The sequence below is a fragment of the Microtus oregoni genome, unplaced genomic scaffold (genome assembly GCF_018167655.1).
Source record: "Microtus oregoni isolate MIOR12 unplaced genomic scaffold, Mior012 000015F_ref0000493, whole genome shotgun sequence".
Classification (NCBI taxonomy): Eukaryota; Metazoa; Chordata; class Mammalia; order Rodentia; family Cricetidae; genus Microtus; species Microtus oregoni.
The window spans coordinates 36,644,598-36,665,715 of record NW_024543074.1 but is presented as its reverse complement, the minus strand read 5'-3'; the positions used below and the strand labels follow the sequence as shown (position 1 = coordinate 36,665,715).

The 21,118-nt window shown below is 53.0% G+C and overlaps 1 protein-coding gene across 1 annotated transcript; it reads left to right on the top strand.

The window, feature by feature from the left end:
- Positions 1-1,350: 1,350 nt before the first annotated feature.
- Positions 1,351-21,037, top strand: LOC121456711 (GRB2-related adapter protein). Its single transcript, XM_041665114.1, has 5 exons — positions 1,351-1,492; positions 8,583-8,680; positions 12,603-12,725; positions 18,179-18,347; positions 20,035-21,037. Exons 1-5 carry the CDS (start codon positions 1,415-1,417, stop codon positions 20,218-20,220), a joined length of 654 nt encoding a protein of 217 aa, XP_041521048.1. The 5' UTR covers positions 1,351-1,414; the 3' UTR covers positions 20,221-21,037.
- The last annotated feature ends 81 nt before the right edge of the window (positions 21,038-21,118 follow it).

The following is a 21,118-nucleotide window of genomic DNA, read 5'->3' as shown; positions in this document are numbered from 1 at the left end:
GATTTTTTGTGTTTATGTGTATTTTGATTGCAATATGCCTGTGCACCCCTGTGTTCTTGGTGCTCACAGAAGCCCGAAGACGGTGACAGACCTAGAACTGGAGTTACAGATGGCTGTGAGCCACTACGTAGATCTAGGAATCAAACCCTGGTCCTCTGGAAAAACAGCCAGTCCTCTTACCTACTGAGCCATCTCTCCATGTTTTGGAAAAACATCATATAAAAAAAAATCTGTTTTCATTTGAACCCATCCAGTTCCCATTCTATAGCTTAGGTTCTTCATCCTGTCCTTGTGTGTTTGGGAATACTGACTCACTGTGGTTCCTGCGGAGAACTCTGGTTCCAAACACATAGCTGTGTTTCTCTGTGTTAGATTCTATCCTCCAATACTTACAACAATGCTGTCTGCACCAATGTCACAGCCCTACCAATCTCACCAGGGAGATTTAGTTGTATTCTTGCAGACTGTAATTGACACACAGCACAGGTGCTATCCAATGACTCGTGAGTGAGGTTTGGATGGGTGAGGAGTTTTCTGGAGCAGAGGGAAGACAGGGGGTGGCAGGTAGGAGAGGGCCGTGTGTCCACCGCAGTGGCTTGAGCTGTTCTTTGCTTACAGTGGGGGGAATAAGAGGGTTCATGTGGGAGCTGTGTGGAGCAGGTGAGAGGAGATGGCTGGGAGGGTCTTGAACATGGGCTGGATCTTGGGGTCCACACGGCAGGTGCTTAGGAATCTCTAGAAGTATCAGTAGTGTCCTAGTTAGAATTTTTTTTTGTCAACTTGACACAAGCCAAGGTCATCTGGGAAGAGACAACTTCAGGGGGAAAACTGCCCCGTAGACAAGTCTGTGGGACGTTTTCTCGACTCATGATTGGTGTGAGGGGAGTCTAGTTCACCGTGGGTAGTGTCACCCCCTGGGCAGGTGGTTTTGGGTACCCATTGTATAAGAAAGCAAGCTGAGCAGGCCATGGGAAGGAAGTCAGTAAGCAGTGCTCCTCCATGGTCTCTGCTTCGGTTCCTGCCTTGGCTTCCATGACGGACTACAACCTGTAAGTCAAACAAACCCTTTCCTCCCAAGTTGCTCTTGGTCATGGTGTTCATCACAGCAAGAGAAACCCTGCATAAGACAAGTAAGAAATATGGATACTGTGAGACAGGAGCCAATCACGAGATGGCTCTGTACCATCCGAAGTGGAGACACTGGGATTCCCCAGAGTCAACGTGGGTATGGGAGCACACCCTCCCTGAGCTGTGACATGGGTGACTTGTCTCCGCTTCCTGTTTCTCCCCCATCAAGGGCAGTTTCCGGCTCCAGCTTCAAAAGAACAAACACTCAAAACAAAGGAAGTGGTCCTCAACCACGGGAAGCAGGAAGTGTCTGCTGGGTCCTCGGCTGAAGCCCAGGGACAGTGGGATGGAGTCCGTGGCCCTGTACAGCTTTCAGGCCACAGAGAGTGACGAGCTGGCCTTCAACAAGGGGGACACGCTCAAGGTACCGAGCTGGAGCTGGGCTGGTTGGGCTAACAGGGGTGGTGGGGTTGGAATCAGGGTCCAGGATAACCCTGGTAGTCAGAGCTGTGAGGACTCAGCTGAACCACCTCTGTGTCCCTCAGTTTCTCTGTCTAGGAAATGGGAATAGTGATTACCTCCCTTTGGGGCCATTGTGAGAGTCTGAGGCAGCTGCCACGGTGCCTGGCAGGAGTTCGTTCAATCCTCCAGTTTTGTACTTTAAAACAATAACGACTGAGAGAAAGAGAATTAGAGAGAGAGGGTGTAAGTGAGAGAGAAAGAGAGACAGAGACAGAAACCGTGTGTGTGTGAGACAGTTGGTCTAGAATAAGCCGACATCCTAAGCAAGTAGGGCCAAGATAGCTAGGATTTAAGTATCCAGCAGTAACGTGAGGAGAGGGAAAACAGAATAATATACTTCCTTTGCTCTCACCTGGGCTCTTCTGGGTAGAAACGGTGGCTGTCCGCGTTGTTAGAAAGATGGGTGTGTGAACCGTCTAGTAAGAGTGCCCTTACTTAGACATTTGCGTGTAATGGAAGAGCCCGGGGGCCACAGTCAAGATCTGGGGGGTGGTCATGCTAGATCATAGGCACTGGAATGCTAATAGTCTCCCCTGTGCCCTCCGTTGCCCTTCCAGTGACCCACTGGAGCAACTGGCACAGGGCTAGGTGGCTACCACTTTGAGTCTGGCCCCAAGAGTCGAGCATCGGGACAGCTTCTCTGAAGCGCATCCATGGGACCCATGCTCAGCGAGGAGCTCCTGGGTGTGGAAGACCATTGCCTGGCTACAGTGAAGCAAGCCAGGGAGGTATCTACGTGAGCTGAGTGTAGAGTGGAGTCTCAACTTTTATTGCTTTAACTCTTGGGCCTTTGTTCAGTCCCTTGGGTGTCTGAAGCTCTAAGCTGGGGTTCAAAGGTTGCTATGGGTCTAAAGCAGCCACATACATTTGTGGCGTCCCCTTCTTCAAGGCAAGGTGCTGGCACCTGGGTCTGCCTAAGCTGTTGGCCCTGGGTCCTGTGCACACTCAACCACTTTGTATCTGCCTAAGCTGTTGGCCCTGGGTCCTGTGCACACTTACCACTTTGGCCTGGGAAGGGCCTGGGCCAGGAGACTCTATGTGGATCCTAGTTTACTTCAGAGGCCTGGGCTTCTCTGGAGACCAGCTTGGGATATATCCTCACATACACTTGAGGCTGGAAGGTAGCTGGCCCACAGGAATGCTGTGTAGAAGATTCTAGCCCAGGTTCAGAGGGTCCAGTAAAGTCCCCAGAAAATTCTGTGAAGCCTGATAGCCTCCTCCTTCACAGATTCCCAAGAGGAGCAGGGAATCACATTGCTAAGAGTCTACTGAGAAATAGGGGTGAAGAGTGGGAGGAGGGGAATCCAGCTACCCATCACAAGCCATGAAAATAGGGACCTGGAAGCCCAAGGCAGGAGCAGCTTGCACAGTCAGCTTTCAGTAAGGGGGTGGGTAGGAAAGCAGAAGAGGCCCATGTCAAGCTCAGGGGGCTACGTGTAGTCGGCAGACATTGGGGAGCTGCATCCCCTTGATTCACTTGACAAGCACTGGGCTACTTAGCCAAGCTTCGTGTAAGGGCACAGGCAGAAAGGCAGGAGGCCAGGGATTGGGAGAGTCGCTGTAAGCAGGGAAGACAGAGCAACTTTTCAAAAGAGGCATAGAAACCTGGGCACTGAAAGAACTGGCTGTGCAAAGAGCCTGGGGAAGAGAGCGCAGGTCAGGCAGGGCTCTCACAAAACCCCGAGGCAGGACCTTGACCTGTTTGAAGAGTCTGACAAAACTGTGAGAGGGAGGGGAGGAGTCCAGGTCTGCTGGGTGAGCAGAAGGGACAGAAGGGACACAGCCATAGCTCAGACTAAGAACAAACATCATGACCAAAATGACAATAATGTAAAAAGAGTTCTTGCTTTGTTTTGTTTGTGAGACAGGGTCTCACTACGTAGCAAGGCTGTTCTGGAACTCACTATGTAGACCAGGTGGGCCTTGAACTCAGGGATCAGACTGCTTCTTCCTCCCCGTTGCTGGGCTTAAAGGCATTTGATACCACACCTAGCTTTAAAGAGCTCTAGAAAGTGTGTGTGTGTGTGTGTGTGTGTGTGATGTATATGTATACTATTACACACACATATATACACATATACACTTACACTATTCTGTCACAAGTGGGAAGACAGACAAGGGACACAAGCAGAAACTTGCAAGAGAAACAAAGTGAGCAGGTGTCCGCCCAGATGCATCAGTGACAGGCACTGTGTGACTGGTGTCTGCTGCCCACTCTGCATGACTTCGTTGTATTTTAATTAATCTATTATTTTGAGACAATATCACTATGTAGCCCTGGCTGGCCTGGAATACACAGAGATCTGCCTTCCTCTGCCTCTCCCTCCAGAGTCTGTAACTGAACATGTTCACCACCATGCCTAGGACTTTAAAAACTTCCCTTTGAAGAACACCAAACACACAAACAAAACTTCCAAGGTTGTTGAGAGTGTGGAGAGGTGTGTACTTCCTTGTGGGGTAGCAGATGGGTGAAGTGACTGATAGACATCTGGGAAACACATACAAAGTTTTAAATGTTTGTACTTGGCCTGGTGGCATGTTCCTGTAGTCCCAGCATTTGTGGCGCTGAAGCAGGAGGATTGCTTGAGCCTAGGAGTTTACCTGGACAGCATTGCAAGTCCTGTCTCAAAATGAATAAATGAAAAATAAGATAATTTGTTGTGTGGCCCAGAAAGTCCCTTTATAACCAGACAGTATCTGGCAGGTTCTGGGTCCTGGTCCAGTTCCTGGTCTAGACTCCAGCTAATCGTCAGAAAGCAAACGGCCAGGCGGGCAGTGTTGGCACTTCCAGGCAGCTGATGCTCTGGTGGTGGCTACACCACAAATTAGGCACAGGAGTCATCCTGAGTGGGCCCTCAGGAAGGTAGATGTAGCCCTACCACTCTGTAAGAATTCAGCACCAGCCGGGTGGGGATTGGGAGGAAACCCATCCTCCCCACCCCAGAGCACCGGAAATCACTGAGGGTGCAGAGCTGTCAGAACTATTCCAGCCCAAAGTCACATTCTTTTTGTTTATTTGCTTGTTTTCTTCCTTTCTGTAAAACTGTAGTATTTACACTGTGTGAGGGCACGGATGCCGCAGTGCTCTTGTGAAGCTCAGAGAACAACTTGGGGAAGCCAGGTCTCTCCTGCCACCGTGTGGGTCCCAGGGACCAAACCTAGGTCATCGAGCTCGGCAGCAAGTGCCTTTGTCTGCTGAGCTCTCTCCCTCTTGTTTGTGAGACAAGGTCTCCCTGTGAAGCCCAGGCAGTTTGAATTCACTATGTAGCCCAGGCTAGCCTCAAACCTACAGTGATCCTCCTGCCCCAGTTCTTCAGTGCTAGAATAGATGCTCATGCACTACAGCCCCCCACCCCCACCCCACCAGGGCAGCGCTAGGAAGGTGCTCAGGACTTTGTGCGTTCAAGGCAAACACGCTATCTCTTGGTCCCTCTTCAGAGTCCTTGCACAGGCTGGTTCTGCAATCCTTTTTGTATTGATTTTCCCCGGCTCTGCGTTAGACCTGTTTTAGACTGGCAGGAAACCGCAGGATAGGAGGGTGCATCCCCCACTGCTGCAGTCAGCCACCAGCTGCTAGCCGTGGTTACGACGAACCGGATTGCTACGTTAGTGCTGCCCGCCACACATCTAGATTTGATTTCCTCGTCATTTCAACTCGCTAACACGTTGTGTGAAATAGTATTCAGTATCTTCATTCTAGGATTTTTGGCATCACTTTGAACTTGACCCCAGAGTGCTTCCCCACCTCGCTATAGTTCCCCCCCCCTCCCGCTATCTGGAATTTAAAAAGATTACACCCATGTGTACAGCAGCGGCACTTCCTCTCTGGCCAGGGTTTCTACACTGTGTGCTGGTGGCGTTCAGCCCTTCCCCAGTTGGTCTCTGGCGAATGTCACCATGTCATGCTAAGTCGTGCCAGCTTGAAGGTGGAACACAACTTCCTCTGCAGGTGCTCATAAAATCTAGGAGGAAACCCCCTGGCCCATAGGCTAGCTCAGGACATGTGGCCCTGAGTGAGTCTTACCAGGGATGAAGGCCCTCTTTTGCAGGCAGTGCTTGCAAGGGTAGATAGCTAGCACCCTGCCACTGTTCGCTGGAGGAAGAGCACAACACTATTCTCTCTCTCCCCCCACCTCAACACACACACAGACACACACACACACACACACAGAGAGAGAGAGAGAGAGAGAGAGAGAGAGAGAGAGAGAGAGAGAGAGAGATACGGAGTCTCTCCATGATTAGCTTGCCTCAGAGACCCAGGCTAATATCCCCCTGGAAAGCTGATGGCACCCACACATCCTGGCAGCCTACCCCTGAGTCCTTCCAACTCTGGACTCCTACCCTGAATCTGAGCATCTCTCCCTGCCCCTGAGCCCTCTTCTCTGGTCATGGAGCCATGCAGTGCCCTTCAGCACATGCTGCTGTCCTGCCTCCAGCCCACAGCCAGACATGCCAGCCTCCTTTAAGGAGACAGAGGTGGGTCCATCTCAGAGCCGTCGCCTGGCTATTCCCCATTCCCTCTTCTTGGACACGATTCCCCTATCTTTTCACCATTGGTTTCTTTCTCTTCCTTCTTTCTTTCCTTCCTTTTTTCTTTTTCTTTTTTTAAATTTTGTTGATTTTTTTTTGAGCTCTACATTTTTCTCTACTCCCCTTCCTGCCTCTCCCTCCCCTCCCCTTCAGCCCTCTCCCAAGGTCCCCATGCTCCCAATTTACTCAGGAGGTCTTGTCTTTTTCTACTTCCCATGTAGATTAGATCCATGTAAGTCTCTCTTAGGGTCCTCGTTGTTGTCTAGGTTCTCTGGAATTGTGATTTGTAGGCTGGTTTTCTTTGCTTTATATTTAAAAAACACTTATGAGTGAATACATGTGATAATTGTCTTTCTGGGTCTGGGTTACCTCACCCAAAATGATGTTTTCTAGCTCCACCCATTTGCCTGCAAAATTCGAGATATTATTTTTTTTCTGCATTGTGTAAATGTACCACATTTTCCTTATCCATTCTTCAGTTGAGGGGCATTTAGGTTGTTTCCAGGTTCTGGCTATGACAAACAAAGCTGCTATGAACATAGTTGAGCACATGTCCTTGTGGCACGATTTGAGTCTTTTTTCTTTTTGCTGTTAGAGAATGGAGAACTATGAACAGTGTCTTACTACGTCACCCAAACAAGGCTAGAACTCAACAATCCTCCTGCCTCAGCCTTCTAAGTGCTGGGGTGACAAGCACGGACCACCAAACTAGCTGATTCCTTTTTGTAAATTAGGGCATCTCCAGAAAGGCTTTTGTGAGTCACTCTGGGTACCCCTTTGGCAGCTCCTTGTCCAAACAATGGCTCCCACAGCTCTCTCCCCAGCAGGAGGCTGCTGCTTTCCTTGGCTCTTTGCTTCTTCACAGCACTACTGCCCATGGGTCACAGGCTCCTAAGGCTGCATCTCTAGGACTCCTGCAGTCTGCACCCAGTAGGTGCTCAGTCAAGAGCTATCAGTGACTGTGTCTGGGGACAGTGGGGAGACCAGCAGCAGGTAGGGCCAGAGGTGGTGCAGACAGGCGCTGTGCCTGAGCTGGGAAGCAGGACTGCCCTGAAGTGTGTTCCCTGGGGAAGTTCCCAAAGCTCCAAAGGTCTGGGGCTCCATCAACAGTAAGAATTCAGCAAGGTAAGCACAGAAGCACCTCGGGTCCCTATAAAGAGATGGGTAGAAGCAGGACAGCACATGGCAGGGGTTACGGGCACAGTGTTCGCTTAGGTACTACAGGACGGGACATTGTATGGTGTTGGCCACAGCTGTGCCCATTTAACAGACAAGGATGCTAAAGCCAAGACCCTAGAGACGGCAGGAGCAGAGCTCAAGACCACACGGACTTCTGCATCAAGCTGTGGCCACTGGGGAAATTTGGTTTCATTTTGAGTGAAAGTGGTTTTGAGTCAGCTACCTGCTTCCATCGGCCCAGTGCTGCTGACTTTGTTCAGACCAGGAAGGAAGGACGGGTTCAGCCTGGCTCCAGGGCCTCTCAGGGGGCAGGTCGGAGTTGAGGCACAAGCCCAGACTTCCAGGTGCTTTTCACTTGTGGATCATACTGGAATATGTCTGTGTCCCCTGTTTCTGTTATTCTGATGGGGAGGGGAAGGGGGCAGCCAGCTCTGCAGTGGCTCCAGGTACAGAGCAGGAGCAGAGGGGGGCGGGGGTGAAAGCCCGTGGTGGATCAAGGCCCCCATGACCAGCATTTCTAAAACCCCAGGCCAACTATGCTGTGCCACGCTGGTCAAGTTCACGCCTTCTCTGAGTCTGTCTGTGAAACAGCACTTGGTGATGTTCAGCTTCTTCTGGTTGCTTGAGAACTGGGATGACACAGGGCAAGTGTACCCACGGGATGAGTGTGCTGTCCCCTCCCCAGGGCTACTTTCTGCCCTTCAGTGGTTAATGCAGTGATTCTCTGTCCAGTTCTGCCTAGTGCACCTGGGGTGACAGGGCCCAGCAGGCTTGCAGGGTGTCTGTGGAGTCCAAGCATCTGGGCCAGAACCTGGGAACTAGCTTCATCAGAACACAGTTCTTTCCTCTGTTCTGCTATTCCTGGCTCTCATGTCATTCCAAACATGAAATTCATGTGACCCAATGTTGGGGCTCACTGACTCATCTGGGGGCCTCCAACTTCATGTCACATCTCAGTGGTCAGTGATTGGCTGCTCTGGGTTCCTACAATCAAAAGACCTACTCCCACCCCCTGAGGCCCCTGGGTCACCCTGGGGGTCTGGATGGGAGAGCACAGAGGCCGCAATGCCCCGTGCCATAACCACAAGCTTACATGGGCTCAGCTGCCTCACCAGGAGGCACAGGCCTGCTGTGGATGACCATCTATCGGCCTGTAGGCTGCCTTGGCCTGTGGGCTGCAACAGGGCCTCATCCAGGGCTCTGACCTCCGAAAGGCCTGGGAACAGCTGCAGACAGCAGGACCTCAGCAGGTGGCTAAGCATCCATGTTGCTCCTGCCTACAGATCCTGAACATGGAAGATGACCAGAACTGGTACAAGGCTGAGCTTCGAGGAGCCGAGGGTTTTGTTCCCAAGAACTACATCCGTGTAAAGCCACATCCGTGAGTAGTCCCCACTGCCACCATCCACCTGGAGGCTATCAACCCCACTTTGCCCTGCCAGAGCCAAGATGTTTGGGATGGTCCTAAATACCGCACAGCTCGAGGAGATGGACACTGGCTGATCGGTCTGAAACTTGGGGAGGTTAAGAGTACAGTCAGACCCAGATGTCTCAGGCCTGGGACCTAGGTCAGGTTCCTAGGAGATGGCATTGAGCATTGCTCTCAGAATGCCTGGGCCACTAAAAAGTCCCTGACCACCAGCTGGATATACCTTAAATGGCATCGGGGTCATTGGTCTGGTTCCAGGGAACCAGGCACAGAGACAGAGGGAGACACAGGGCACAGAAAGAATATGTGGAAAGGCAGACAGCATCAGGGTACCTCTCAGAAGGGGTGGCAGTGAGTGAGACGCTGAGGGATGAATAGGAGTTGTCTGTATAGACAAAGCGGTGGCTTAAGGCATTTTCAGGGGAAGGTAGAAAGTGGGAGGAAGCCAGAATGAACCTAGGAGAGCAATGAGTAGAACCAGTACAGGGGACTGGCCGGAAGAGCCTGGGGTGCTGAGCCAAGGGAGTGGGAAGCCATGGGGTCCTGAGACAGTGTGTGGGGGGGGGGGAGTTCAATTAACAGGTGGGAGCTATGCTGTGGTCTGGGTGGGAGGAATGGAGGTGCAGGGTGGGGCTCAAAGGGTATTTCCTCTGTGTCTTTTTTCTGCTTCTTTCCAAACCTGCCGCTACCTCTCTACCACCTCCGGCTTCCTGTTTGGGGTCCTCATCCCCAACCACCCTGCTGGGTCCCAGGCCTTCCTGCCAGGTACACCCCCCACCCACCCACCCACCCACCCAGAGGCAGGGGAAGGAGAACACAAGCATGAAGAGAGAAAAACATAGCATGTAGTTCAGATGCTAGCCAGGCGAAGCCCGGGCCGGGCATGAGCTAAGGCTGTAGTCATCTGTGTGGCCTCAGGGAGGGCGTAAAGCAAAGGTTGGAGGGCTGTGTGTGGAGTCTGAACTGCTGAGAAGCCCTGACCTTGGGCTGGGAGAAAGATGGCAAGGGCTGAAGTCCTGGGTCAGGCTGTCATGGAGGACAGGAGGAAAGAGGGGCCAACAGGGTACTCAGAGTCACGGAACCCAAACCCCTGGTGGCCTGGAGGGCGGCTCTGGCCACCTGTGCTTAGACCAAGCAGGATCATGATCACGTGCTAGCCAGATCCTAAGGGGCCTGCTGAGTAGTTGGCCCAGTTTGGTAATCTTAGGCCCTGCCCAAAACAGCTCTGGGGGACATTCCCTCTTGGGTGTGAAGACCCTAAACATAGGGGTGGGGAGAGAGGGCTGTAATCCTTAAAGGCCTATGCCAAGCCCTCTCTGTCCCTGAGCCCCAGGGTGTCCTCCGCCCCTGGACCAGGAGGCACTATCCCTACTCTCAGTGAAGTTGGAGGACTGTGAAACCGTGGGGTGGGGGGTTCTCAGGAAAAGGATAAACCCCTGGGCCTGCAAGTTAGAATAGAAGTTTGTCAGGGAAGACAGAAACAGACTCAGGGGTGTGTGGAAGGTAGGGAATAAGCCACGTTCTCATAGCGGCAGCTGGAAAAGCCTCCAGGTGGCTGTTCCTCTAGCTGCCCAGCTGTGGGGGAGCTATTAACATCGTCTTACAGACCAGCAGAGGCACACAGAGATTGGGTGGCTTGTCCAACATCACTTAGCCAGCAAGAGGCAGGCTGGGATTGCAGTTAGACGGTAGAGGCTCTTCATGAGCCTGCAGAGAGGGAGAGAAAACCTGTGGGAGCGGCGGTGTGTGGGGGCGGGGAACCTCTCCGGAGACCCCAGGCCTCCCTGAGTTTCAGTTTCCACATCAATAGAAGAAGCAACGTGATGTAGTCAGACAGAGTGATGAGACTGAGTGTTAGAACTCTGGAGAGTGTTCCCTGTCCTTCGAGCAAGTAACCCCCTCCCTCCATAACTCACAGCCCACTGGACCCATTCCCTGTGACCCTGTCACCCCAGGGGTCCCACCTCTGCTGCTTGGAGATTGTATTAGTCAGGGTTCTCTAGAGTGACAGAACTTAAAGAATGAATCCTCCCCCCCCCACCTTCTTCTTGTGTGTGTGTGTGTGTGTGTGTGTGTGTGTGTGCGCGCGCGCGCACAGGCGTGTTTGTATGCTTTATTAGAACACTAATGCTTTATTAGAACAGGCTGTGGTCCAGTTAATCCAACAATGGCTGACTATGGATGGAAAGTCCAAGAATCCAGTAGCTGTTCAGTCCACGAAGCTGGATGTCTCATCTGATCTTCAGTATACGCTGGAATCCCACAGTAGGCTCTAATGCCAAGGAAGGAATGAACTTGCTAACAAGGCACGGGCAAGCAGACAGACAGCAAAAGCTTCCTACTCCCGTGTCCTTACATAGGCTTCTAGCAGAAGGCATGCCCAGATTAGAGTTTCCCAGCTTAAAAGATCTGGATTAAAGGCACGTTTTCCGACCTCAGACATATGGATCAGAAGTAGATCTTTCTACTTCAAATTAAGCAAAATTCCCTCACAGGTGTTCCCTCTTTTGTGGGGTTTAGTTAATTCCATATGTAGTTAGGTTGACAACCAAGAGCAGTCATCCCAGAGACCCAGTTCTAGTGTGTGGGTTTTGGAGTCCCGGCCAGGCATGACAGGCAGTCTGCAATTCCTGAGGACCCCTCACCTCCAGGGAATCCCCTCTAGATCTCAGCACACTAGCCTAGGAGAGCAACTGGCTGGCAAGGCTGGCAAGGCTGCTGCAGGACCTGGCCAGCCCTACAGATAGGAAGGACACCGGGAGAGGCTGTTACGGCAGTCCTGTATCAAGTCTACTCCTACTCGGGAGGGGCTCAGGAAAGGGAGGACACTACTACTGACGTCATCCATACTTATTTGGGGTGTGCTAGGCCAGCACGCCACCACTGACCCACACCCCAGCACGGGTCTGCACTTTTTAATTTTTGAAAATTTGTCCTTGGCCAGTGAGAAGGCTCTATGGTTAGAGGCGCTTGCTGCTGAGCCCAATAACATGAGCTCAGTCTCTAGGACTCAAATGGTGGAAGGAGAGAACCGACTTCTGATCTCTCTCTATGTGGTACAGACATTCCTGCATGTGTGTCCACCAGAAATAAACACATTTTAATGTTAAAAAAAATCAAGGCTAGCTCAGTGGTTAAGAGTGCATATTGGTCAGGCAGTGGTGGCACATGCCTTTAATCCCAGCACTCAGGAGGCAGAGGCAGATAGGTCTCTATGAGTTCGACAGACCTAGGGCAACACGGAGAAAATGTCTCAAAAAACAAAACAGCAGCACTTGGGAGGCAGAGGCAGGCGGATCTTTGTGAGTTCGAGACCAGCCTGGTCTACAAGAGCTAGTTCCAGGACAGGCTCCAAAACCACAGAGAAACCCTGTCTCGAAAAACCAAAGGGAAAAAAAAAAAAAACAGAACAAAACAAACAAAAAAGAGTGCCTACTGCTCTCTTGTGTGGTTTCTAGCACCTACATCAGGTAGCAGCTTACAACCAGCTCCAGGGGATCTGATACCCTCTTCTGGATTCACGGGCACATACCCTCCCATGTATGTATGTATGTATGTATGCATAGGTGTGTGTTTGTAATTTAAAAATAATAAAAATAAATCTTAAAAGGGAAGGAAATCCTTCTCTACTGTCAGGTTGGGTTGTACAGGCTGGTGGAGCCCTGGAGCCTGGCCCTTGTTTGTCTTGGGTGTGGGTTTGTCTGGCCTGGTAAGAAGTGGCAGAGGCAGGTTGTCTTGGATGTTTTTTGCCTCTGCTGTGTAACCTTGATTTGCTTCCCTGCTTCTCAATTTCCCCACATGGAAAATAAGACAATGGTGCCAGGGACAGAGGGCCAGCCCTGCCCAGCGCTGACACTGTCCCCTCTCTGCACAGGTGGTACTCGGGCAGGATTTCTCGGCAGCTGGCTGAAGAGACTCTAATGAAACGGAACCACTTAGGAGCCTTCCTGATCCGGGAGAGCGAGAGCTCCCCTGGCGAGTTCTCCGTCTCTGTGAAGTGAGCTCTGGGGTGGGGGGGTGGGGGGGTGCAGGAGTGGAGCAGACCTGGTAGGGACCCTGGCTAAGGGCTCAGAAACAAGTCCTCTGAGCCCTGAAAAGCACAGGGAAGTGCCGCAAGCAGTGGCAATCCAAGACGGCCAGACTTCTTGCCTGAGCAGGCTTCTTAGTTAGAGGAAGAAGTGTCCATTGGTGCCCTGGGCTGGTTCCACTCTATGGCAATGTCGAGAGGACGGGCCTTGATGCCAGGCACTTCTAATTCTGAAACTGTCATTTTGTGGCTGTGTGACATAGGACCAATTATCTAACTTCTCTGAGCCCGTAAAGCAGAATGTGGTGTTTACTCTATAGGGAGGAGCTCACACCTCGCAGGAGAGGGCCTGACCACAGAAGCTCAAGCAAGGTTGCTGAATGGGGAACTGTGAGGCTTATTAAAGATGAACACCGTCGCTCTTTAGTCTGGTATAGCAGAATAGAATTGAGGGCTGCGGGGTCAGCCCCTGGCTGCCAGTTCTGGCAGGTTATTGACTTCTCAGTTGCGCCAGGCTGGAGATGACGAAAATAAGGGCTGCACGGTGGAGACAGAAACAAGGAAACACGCGCAGCAGGAGGCTAACCAGGAACACCTGCTGGGGTCTCTGAACTGAGAGGCACTCTTCCGCCTGGTGCCCAGGGGAGGCTTTCAGGCAGGGGGCGCTGCAGTGCCAAACCCCACTGTGGGATGCCCTGGGTTGTGCAAGAACCATGATGCCAAGTGGTGGGAGCGACTGAAACAAGGGACAAGGCCTGGCTCACACTCAAAGAGAGGGGGCCAAATGGCAGAGGGCCTAGCACACAGCTTGGGCTTTTCTCTCAGAGCAGTCCCGAATCCTGAGGGGTTCTGAGGAGGAAAAGTTCCATCTGTAGCAAGTCCCCCTGGTGGCTGTGAGGAGGAAGGACTTGGCGGGCTGAGGCAGCAGGAAGCCGGCAGCGGATAGTGTGCTGGGGAGGAGAGCAGTGTCAAGGCCTAGAGATGACATGGCTTAAGACAGCAGGCCCTACAGGATCTGCTCTGTTGCCTGGCTGCTCCTGGAATGAGCTTCTGTGCTAAAGGGACAGAGGGTGGTGTGGCCTGTGTGTGGCTCTTCAAGGATGCTTGACCTCTGGCCAGTGGCTTTCAACAACAGGCCTATTGAGGACCAGGGCAGTATATGACCCTATTGTTCCTGTGGACTACGGTCTCTCCCTTCTGCTCTCATGGCCTGTGGGAGCTGCAAGACCCACCACAGTGGGGAGCTACTGCCCTGGGACCACATCACGTGTCCTGTCTCCTGCAGCTGCTTGGCAGCCACCCCAGCCACTGGCTATTTCAGGAAGGTCCCCCACACTTTCTCCAGCCACCCCAACTGTGCAGCAGCCATTGGCTACTCCAGGAGGGTCCCAATCACATTCCTCTTGAGCGTCCCAGAGACCCAGGCTGTCTTGACAGATTTTGGGAGGTAGCTCTGACTGGCCACCCTGGGACAGGGAGTATGATGGGATACACATAGACCAAGAACTTCTACCATGAGCAGGCGCAGGAGGACGACTAAACACAGAGGCCATACTCCAAGAGGGGAAGAGGCAGCAGTCAGGCCTTAAGCATGTGTGGGAGCTCTACTGGGGGCTGGGGGGATCAGGCACAGGAGACATGTATGGCGATCTAGAGGTTGTACGTTGAGGGCTGTTTGGATGGTAGCATGTCCGACTGGGAGGGCAGATGGCAGTGTTCTGGGGCAGATTTTAAGTAGGAGAGCTGAGCCAATGTGTGGTACTCAAAGATACCCTGGCCCACACCCCACCCGTCCCTTCCCAAGGAGTCCTAGCCAAGCACCTATGTTAGACCAGGCCAGTGCTTCCCCAGCTTGGACCACCAGGTGGCCATCTCCACCCTTGTTTCCTCCCAGGCTGGGTCAGGGATCCTGAGACAGACTAATGTGTTAGGATCCCAGAAAGGGAAAGAGTCCCAGCTCCGATGTCTCCTAGCCCTGAAATCCAGACAAGTTATCCTGGGAGCCTCGGCTTCCCCATCCATAAAGTAGACATTGGCATAAATAGAACTGTGTTCTGGGTACACACTCTGTAACTATCGCCTGAGGTGGAACTGGAGGGGAGCACCTGCTCAGAGACCACTTCTGGCTCCTCTGCCCTTGCCCAGGGCTTCCCAGAAGACAACTGATTGGGATGGTTGGGAGCCCTGGTCTCGCCCTGGCTTTGCCTGGATCTTGTGTATAACTTCAAGCAGACTCTGGTCCTCTCTTGGTGGTCATATCCTCAGCTGTGACCCCGAGTCAACCTGACAGTCCACCCTCCCTGGCAGGGATCTCCCACGAGTTCATGCCAAGACACATAGAGCTGTCGTCACAGGTGGCTTCATGGGCCTTGGATGTTGTGCCATGCCATAGCACAGCTAGTTGACTGGAGAGGTTTCAGAGAGCCGACCCCCTGAACCCTGTGTGCCTAACTGTCCCCATGTACTCCTCTCTGAGCCACTGGAGACTCTTCTGTCACAGCTGATAGTCCCCAGTTAAGGAGCCTTGCTTCCTTTCTGGCCATGGGTGCCTTGGGGTTAGTGAACATTTGTCTGCATTACCAGACGGGTGCTACACTGAGTACCTACTGTGAGCCAGGCCCTGTCCCTGAGGCCACTACTAAATAGGACAAAGCTCCTTGTTCCCCAAATACCTGTGTCCTGGTAGAATGAAGAACTCATGATCAGCAAATAATGGTACCTGGAGTAAATGAGGCAGGGCTGTAGATCCCAGTGTGTAGATAAAGAAAGAGGGGTGAGAAACTTGCTACTGACCTCAGTGTCCTGTCAGACAGTTTCCTGAAACACAAAGACCTGGCAAGGCCTCTCAAGGCTGGCTCTCTTTTCCCTGTGTGCTGCAGTGAGGACTCTCCACTCCCCCTTGTTCCCCAGTGGATGGAGCAGTGAGTGCCCAGACCTGACCCAAGTGAACCCCAGCTGGGAACAGGGGCATGTGGGCTCCTGCCCACCCAACCTCCCTTCCCCTCTCAGCAGCGGCTGCTGCGACCAGGCAGGAAAAACTCGATGAGCAAGACTGTCCTGACTAAGACCATGAGTTTTTCGAATGCAGGGAACTGGCTCAGCATAGTCCCTTTGGGGGTTGGGGTCAGGGGTCACAGAGTGGTGCCCAGCGAGGGACACAGGCAGTCACCTCCACAGAGGTGGAGATAAGTAAAGATAAGTGTGCCAGGGACTTCTGCAAAGCCCTGGAGTCCAGAACCCAGCTCTGGGGCTCGAGGGCAGGGTGGGGTCTTGAGGAGCAGCGTGGGATGGAGATGTAGAGGGACTGACCCCTTTCCAGACAGCCTGGCCCTTCCTCAGCTTGGAAACAGGAAAAGCTACAGTGCAGGCCAGGTGGAAGAAAGGACAAGACATGTCACATACAGCCCAGACTGTCACATTTCCAAGCCCTAAGAATTTCCCAGCTGCCAGGTTGGAAAGTTTTAGAACTCCTGGCCCCATGCCCTGTCCCCCAGCTCTCCCGTGGGATCCAAGAGCAACCCTCTGCAAAATTCTCCAAGCCTCAGGCTCTCAGCTGCTTTCGGAGGAGCAAGGACTTATGAGTCCGGAGCCTGCCCTGTCCCACTCCATCTTGCCTTGCTGGGTCCCTGCACTCCTAGCCACATCAAGCCAATCTGTTGTTCAAAGTGACCCCTCCCCATGCAGCTACCCCTAAGGCCAGAGAGGTGGGCCCACCGTCCCCTGCTCACCCTCAGCACCCACACCTTAGGCACTGAGGCGTGGGGATTGTGGCAGCCCTGGCAGAAGCCTCCTCTGAGGAAATTGGCCCTTCCAAAGGTGTATAAGCAGTGCCGTGACTGCAGGTAGGGCTGGTCTGAGGCCAGGTCACCTGGTAGCTACAGCCCCCATGGAAAAGCCCTCAGCAAAGCCTGCGGTGAGGAGCTGAAGGTGTCGTGGGCTGTGGAGACATTCAGGGCAGCTCTATCTCCTCGCTTTCTGGTGCCTGTACACAAGCTTTTGTGAGTTTTGTGAGCGATAAGACTGGGTGAGGATACTGGGATCCAAGTTGAACCCTGGCCCTGATGACTCGCACGGGGTCAGCTCTCCAGAAGTGGGCAGTTTATCAGTGACTTGACTGTGAATGGCAATGCAAAAATACGTTCCTCCTGGAAGACCACGGCCTAGAGAGAGGATTGTTTACGTAGTCCAGACTGGCTTCACACTGGACTCTGGGATTTCAGGTGTGAGCCGACGCCCTCTCCAGACTCTAGTCAGGGCTGGGCAGGGAGCGTCCCCAGATTCCTAGCGCTGTCTTCATCCTAAACCTTCAGCCCATCCCTGGGGCTGGAGAGAGAAGGAGCAGTGGAGGGCAAGGTGCGGCTACAGACTTGGGAGGAGAATGGTCTCTCTGGAGGGCGCAGCCCAGGGTGTAGGTCGCTTTTGGAATAATATCTGGGACATATTGTCCCGGTGGGAGTGACAACTGCCATTGTCCCCACCAATAATCAATCAGAGAGCTCCTCTGAGCATTTGTGACTAGAGGCAACCCCACCTAGCCTTCCTTCTGTGGATTTCTGGACAGGCTGCGGCTGCACTCAGGCCTCAGTTTCCCTACTGTGCATAGGGTCAGGAGGTAAGACTAGCCACCTGTGACAGGTCCCAGATTTAACCGCTGCCACCGTGCCCACTCCCAATGGCACCTCTGAAGCTGTCTGGCTGTTCTGGTGTGCAACAGGTTGCAGGTTAGGCCCAGGCAGGTCCCTGGGCACAGTCCCTAATAGGATGGCCTACTTTAGTGGGACTGGGATAGACTTGGTACATTTTGGTGGCATTGGTCTGAAAGGTTGAACATAGAACTAGAAAGCAAGGGGCCGTTGGTTTCAGAGAAGCTAGCAAAGACAAGAAGCCAGCTCTTGAATCTGAAGAGTTGGGTTTATCATGAGGGCTGTGGCAGCCATGGAAGGCTCTTGAGGGGAAAGAAAGGACACGGAATAGTCAGAACGCCTGGGTAGCTCTCATAGGCACAGAGTTTGATCAGAGTCTGCATGATCTTGGGACTCACTCCCCAGAGTACTGGGAGGACTGGGAGGGGGAGGGGAAGAAAGAGATTGTCAAAGTTGAAGGGATGCCAAAGAGGTATGAAAGACATGTGCCCAGAGGTACCCAGTGATGGTCCCAGTACGCCAATGTTGTGTTTCAGCTTTCTTATCCTAAAACACTCTGAAATGTTTTCCCTGTAAGAAAACTGAGGAGTTCAGAGGAGTTAAATGACTTGCCTGAAGCCACACAGCAAGGAAGTGCCCTTGTCTAGAGCCCATGCCCTGAATCCCTATTCTACCAGGATGGCTTCCAGTGTCTTTGCCTCCTTTGACTTCAGATGCCCCCAGAGAAGTGCCTGGCTCCAGAGACGGGGCTAGGTCTGAGGCACTGGGTCTTCCCCGCAGTTATGGTGACCAGGTGCAGCACTTTAAGGTGCTTCGAGAGGCCTCAGGGAAGTACTTCCTATGGGAAGAGAAGTTCAACTCCCTCAACGAGCTGGTCGACTTCTACCGAACCACCACCATCGCCAAGAGGCGGCAGATCTTCCTGTGTGATGAACAACCACTGCCCCAGGTAAAGCTGGGACAAGGAACCCTGAGTCTGAGGAGCACTGCCTTGCCCTCCCCAGAAGCCCAAGTCCCCAAAGCGGCATGAGTGTGGTCCCTACAGGGAAGGAGGAAGGAGTGTAGAGAAGATAGGAACAGTGCAGAAACTTCACCCTGCCCACACACTGAAATCGTGTAGGGTGTGCAATAGGTGAAAATAAGTGCTTGCTAGTGAACGACTGTATGAACACCTGCTGAGTCCCACAAGCCGAGCTGCACTGTGCACTCTGATTTGGGTTTTGGCAGGAGTTTTGTTTGTTTTGAGGTAGGATCTTTCTGTGTACCCCAGGCTGGCCAGAGATGTGCTATGTAGAACAGATTGGCCTTGAAGTCTCCGTGATCCTCCTACCTCAGCCTCCCGAGCACTGGGATGAGCCTGGTACTCTGTGCCCATGTTCTGCCCACCTCTTCATTCCCGTTACACAGATGAGGAAACAGGGGCCAAGAGTGAGCCAGCTCAATGAGAGGCTCCTTCTCTGCTTCCCAAGGAGGAGCTGAGCTTGGACAGGATGTGGGCAGTGTGACCCCCCCCTCAGGGACAAGGCCTAGCTGGGCCCCGGGTGTAGAGAGATCCATCCAGCCCTAGTCCTCACAATAACAACAATTTTCCAGCAGCCAGTCCTTTCATCAAGGAGCCAGGAGCAGCTCTCGCTCTCATTAGGATGACGACACCAGCCGACTGGGTTATTAGTGCAGCACGGTGTTTTGCTTCAAGGCCAGGACAAATCAAGACCTGGGCATATTTGAACTTGAGCACCACAGAGAGGGAGGGGAGTATGATTCCTGCCAAGGCTTGGAGAGGGCTGCTCAACTTCACAGTCAAGCCTTGTGTTTTTCTCTTTTGAGACCCTGCTATGTGACCTGGGGGCCATTTCAATCCTTAGCTCCGCCTTGGTTTCCCCTTTGTTCAATGGGACGAGTTAGGGGTTTGCTTTACCAGGAGAGACACACTGTGACTTCAGAGACCCCCCCAATGGTGCCCACATGGCTCCACTGCCTGGCCTAGTGATCTAAGGTCCAAACATCAGCCCCTCCTGCTCACCACCTAGGCCAGCTCTGCCTGGTGAAAAGGGAGGGGCTGATCTGACCTGTTTTCCTCTGTACTGGCTCTGCCAGAGCCTGGGGTCACCATTGGGGGGCGGGCAGGGTGAGCTTCTTCCTTCCTGGGCAGAGCCCACTGATCCTATCACGTTTGGAAGTTCTGCAGGCTCAGCAGAGGCAGAGGGGAGGGCCTGAGCTGGGACACAGCAGGTGCCTAGCAGGAACAATAGGGAAGATGGTAGGGCCCAGGAGGCAGAGATGAGCCGAAGCCATCAACACCCAGGACCCAGACCTGAGAGCAGATAGATAGTGGAGATAGCATTTCTACTCCCCCAAGCCTGAGGAGTCTGTGGAAGAATCTGCTCCTTAGTGTTTTCCAAGCCTAGGAGTACTTCCATGTGGCATCAGTTACCATGTTTTTGTGGGCCCAGAGGTAGGTTACAGGACCCAGAGAGAGTTGGACCTTAGTTCCACAAGCTATGTAGCAGGGCTGTGAGTGGCAGAGGGCCTGTCCCATGTCCCCCAGCGGGAGCGCACATCTTCCATGGTGCTCCAGGGGAAGGACAGCTCGCTGCCTCCAAAGAACACTAATTATTCTGCTTGCTCCTCCACAGCCGACCAGGGCTTGCTTTGCCCAGGCCCAATTTGACTTCTCGGCACAAGACTCATCCCAGCTTAGCCTCCGCCGAGGTGACATCGTGGAAGTCGTGGAGTGTGGGGACCAGCACTGGTGGCGGGGCCGGGCCGGTGGGCGTCTGGGTTTTTTTCCACGGAGCTACGTGCAGCCGGTACACCTGTGACCCCATAAGACCAGAGGAGCGATGCTCTGGGCACAGCCTCTTCACACTAACCAGGACCGATGTTGGTCACCACCAGGCTGGTTGCCTGGTTCATAATGCCACCCGCCACTGACAAGGCCCAGCCTCTCTAGGCTTGAGGACCGACTGCTAATGGCTAGGGCCCCGCTCAAAGAGTGCTCCCCTTGAGCAGTTACCTGTCGCCCATGTTCCTAAAGCACCCTTCAGATTGTGCAAGTTGCAGGGAATGTGACTTAGCCCTGAGCAACCTGGACTTCCATGAGGGCACAGGGTAGTTCCTCCCACTTGAACACCTTGGAAGCCCCTGGCCTTACCCTACCAGCAGCTGATGAGGCTCTATAGAGGTGAGTCCCATCGGAAGAAACCCCTTAGGGACAGATGCCATACAGTGGGTCCCCTCCTGTTGGCTACAGAGAGAGAGAGCCCAGCCTGGAGGCATGGGTTCTGCTTGTTCTGGAAGAACAGACAGCCTATGGCCTGCATTGAGTGGACATGAAGTCCAAGGAGATGACGCCTGGCCATTGAGGGACCCTGAGCTGTCTCCGCCCAGAGTCACAGCACCTTCAGGTTGGGAAAACTGGGTCAGATTTGACAAGGCCTGGCATGGTGGTGGGCTTTGGGGGAGGGAGGAGGAGAGAGAGCGTGCACCTCTGTGGTTGTCTTTAGTCCCTTGAAGAGCCCAGGTTGCAGGGGTTCTCCCTGAGTCCAGGCTGGCCCAAGACCCTTCAAGCTCTGAGCCTGGCATACCCTATGCTCTCAACCCATACCTGCATATTCAAAATAAAACATGAACCAGTAGACACCCAACAGAATCTTCCATATCGGACTTCTCCTTTTTGTATTTATTTTTGTTTTTACATCCAGACCATGGTTCCCCCTC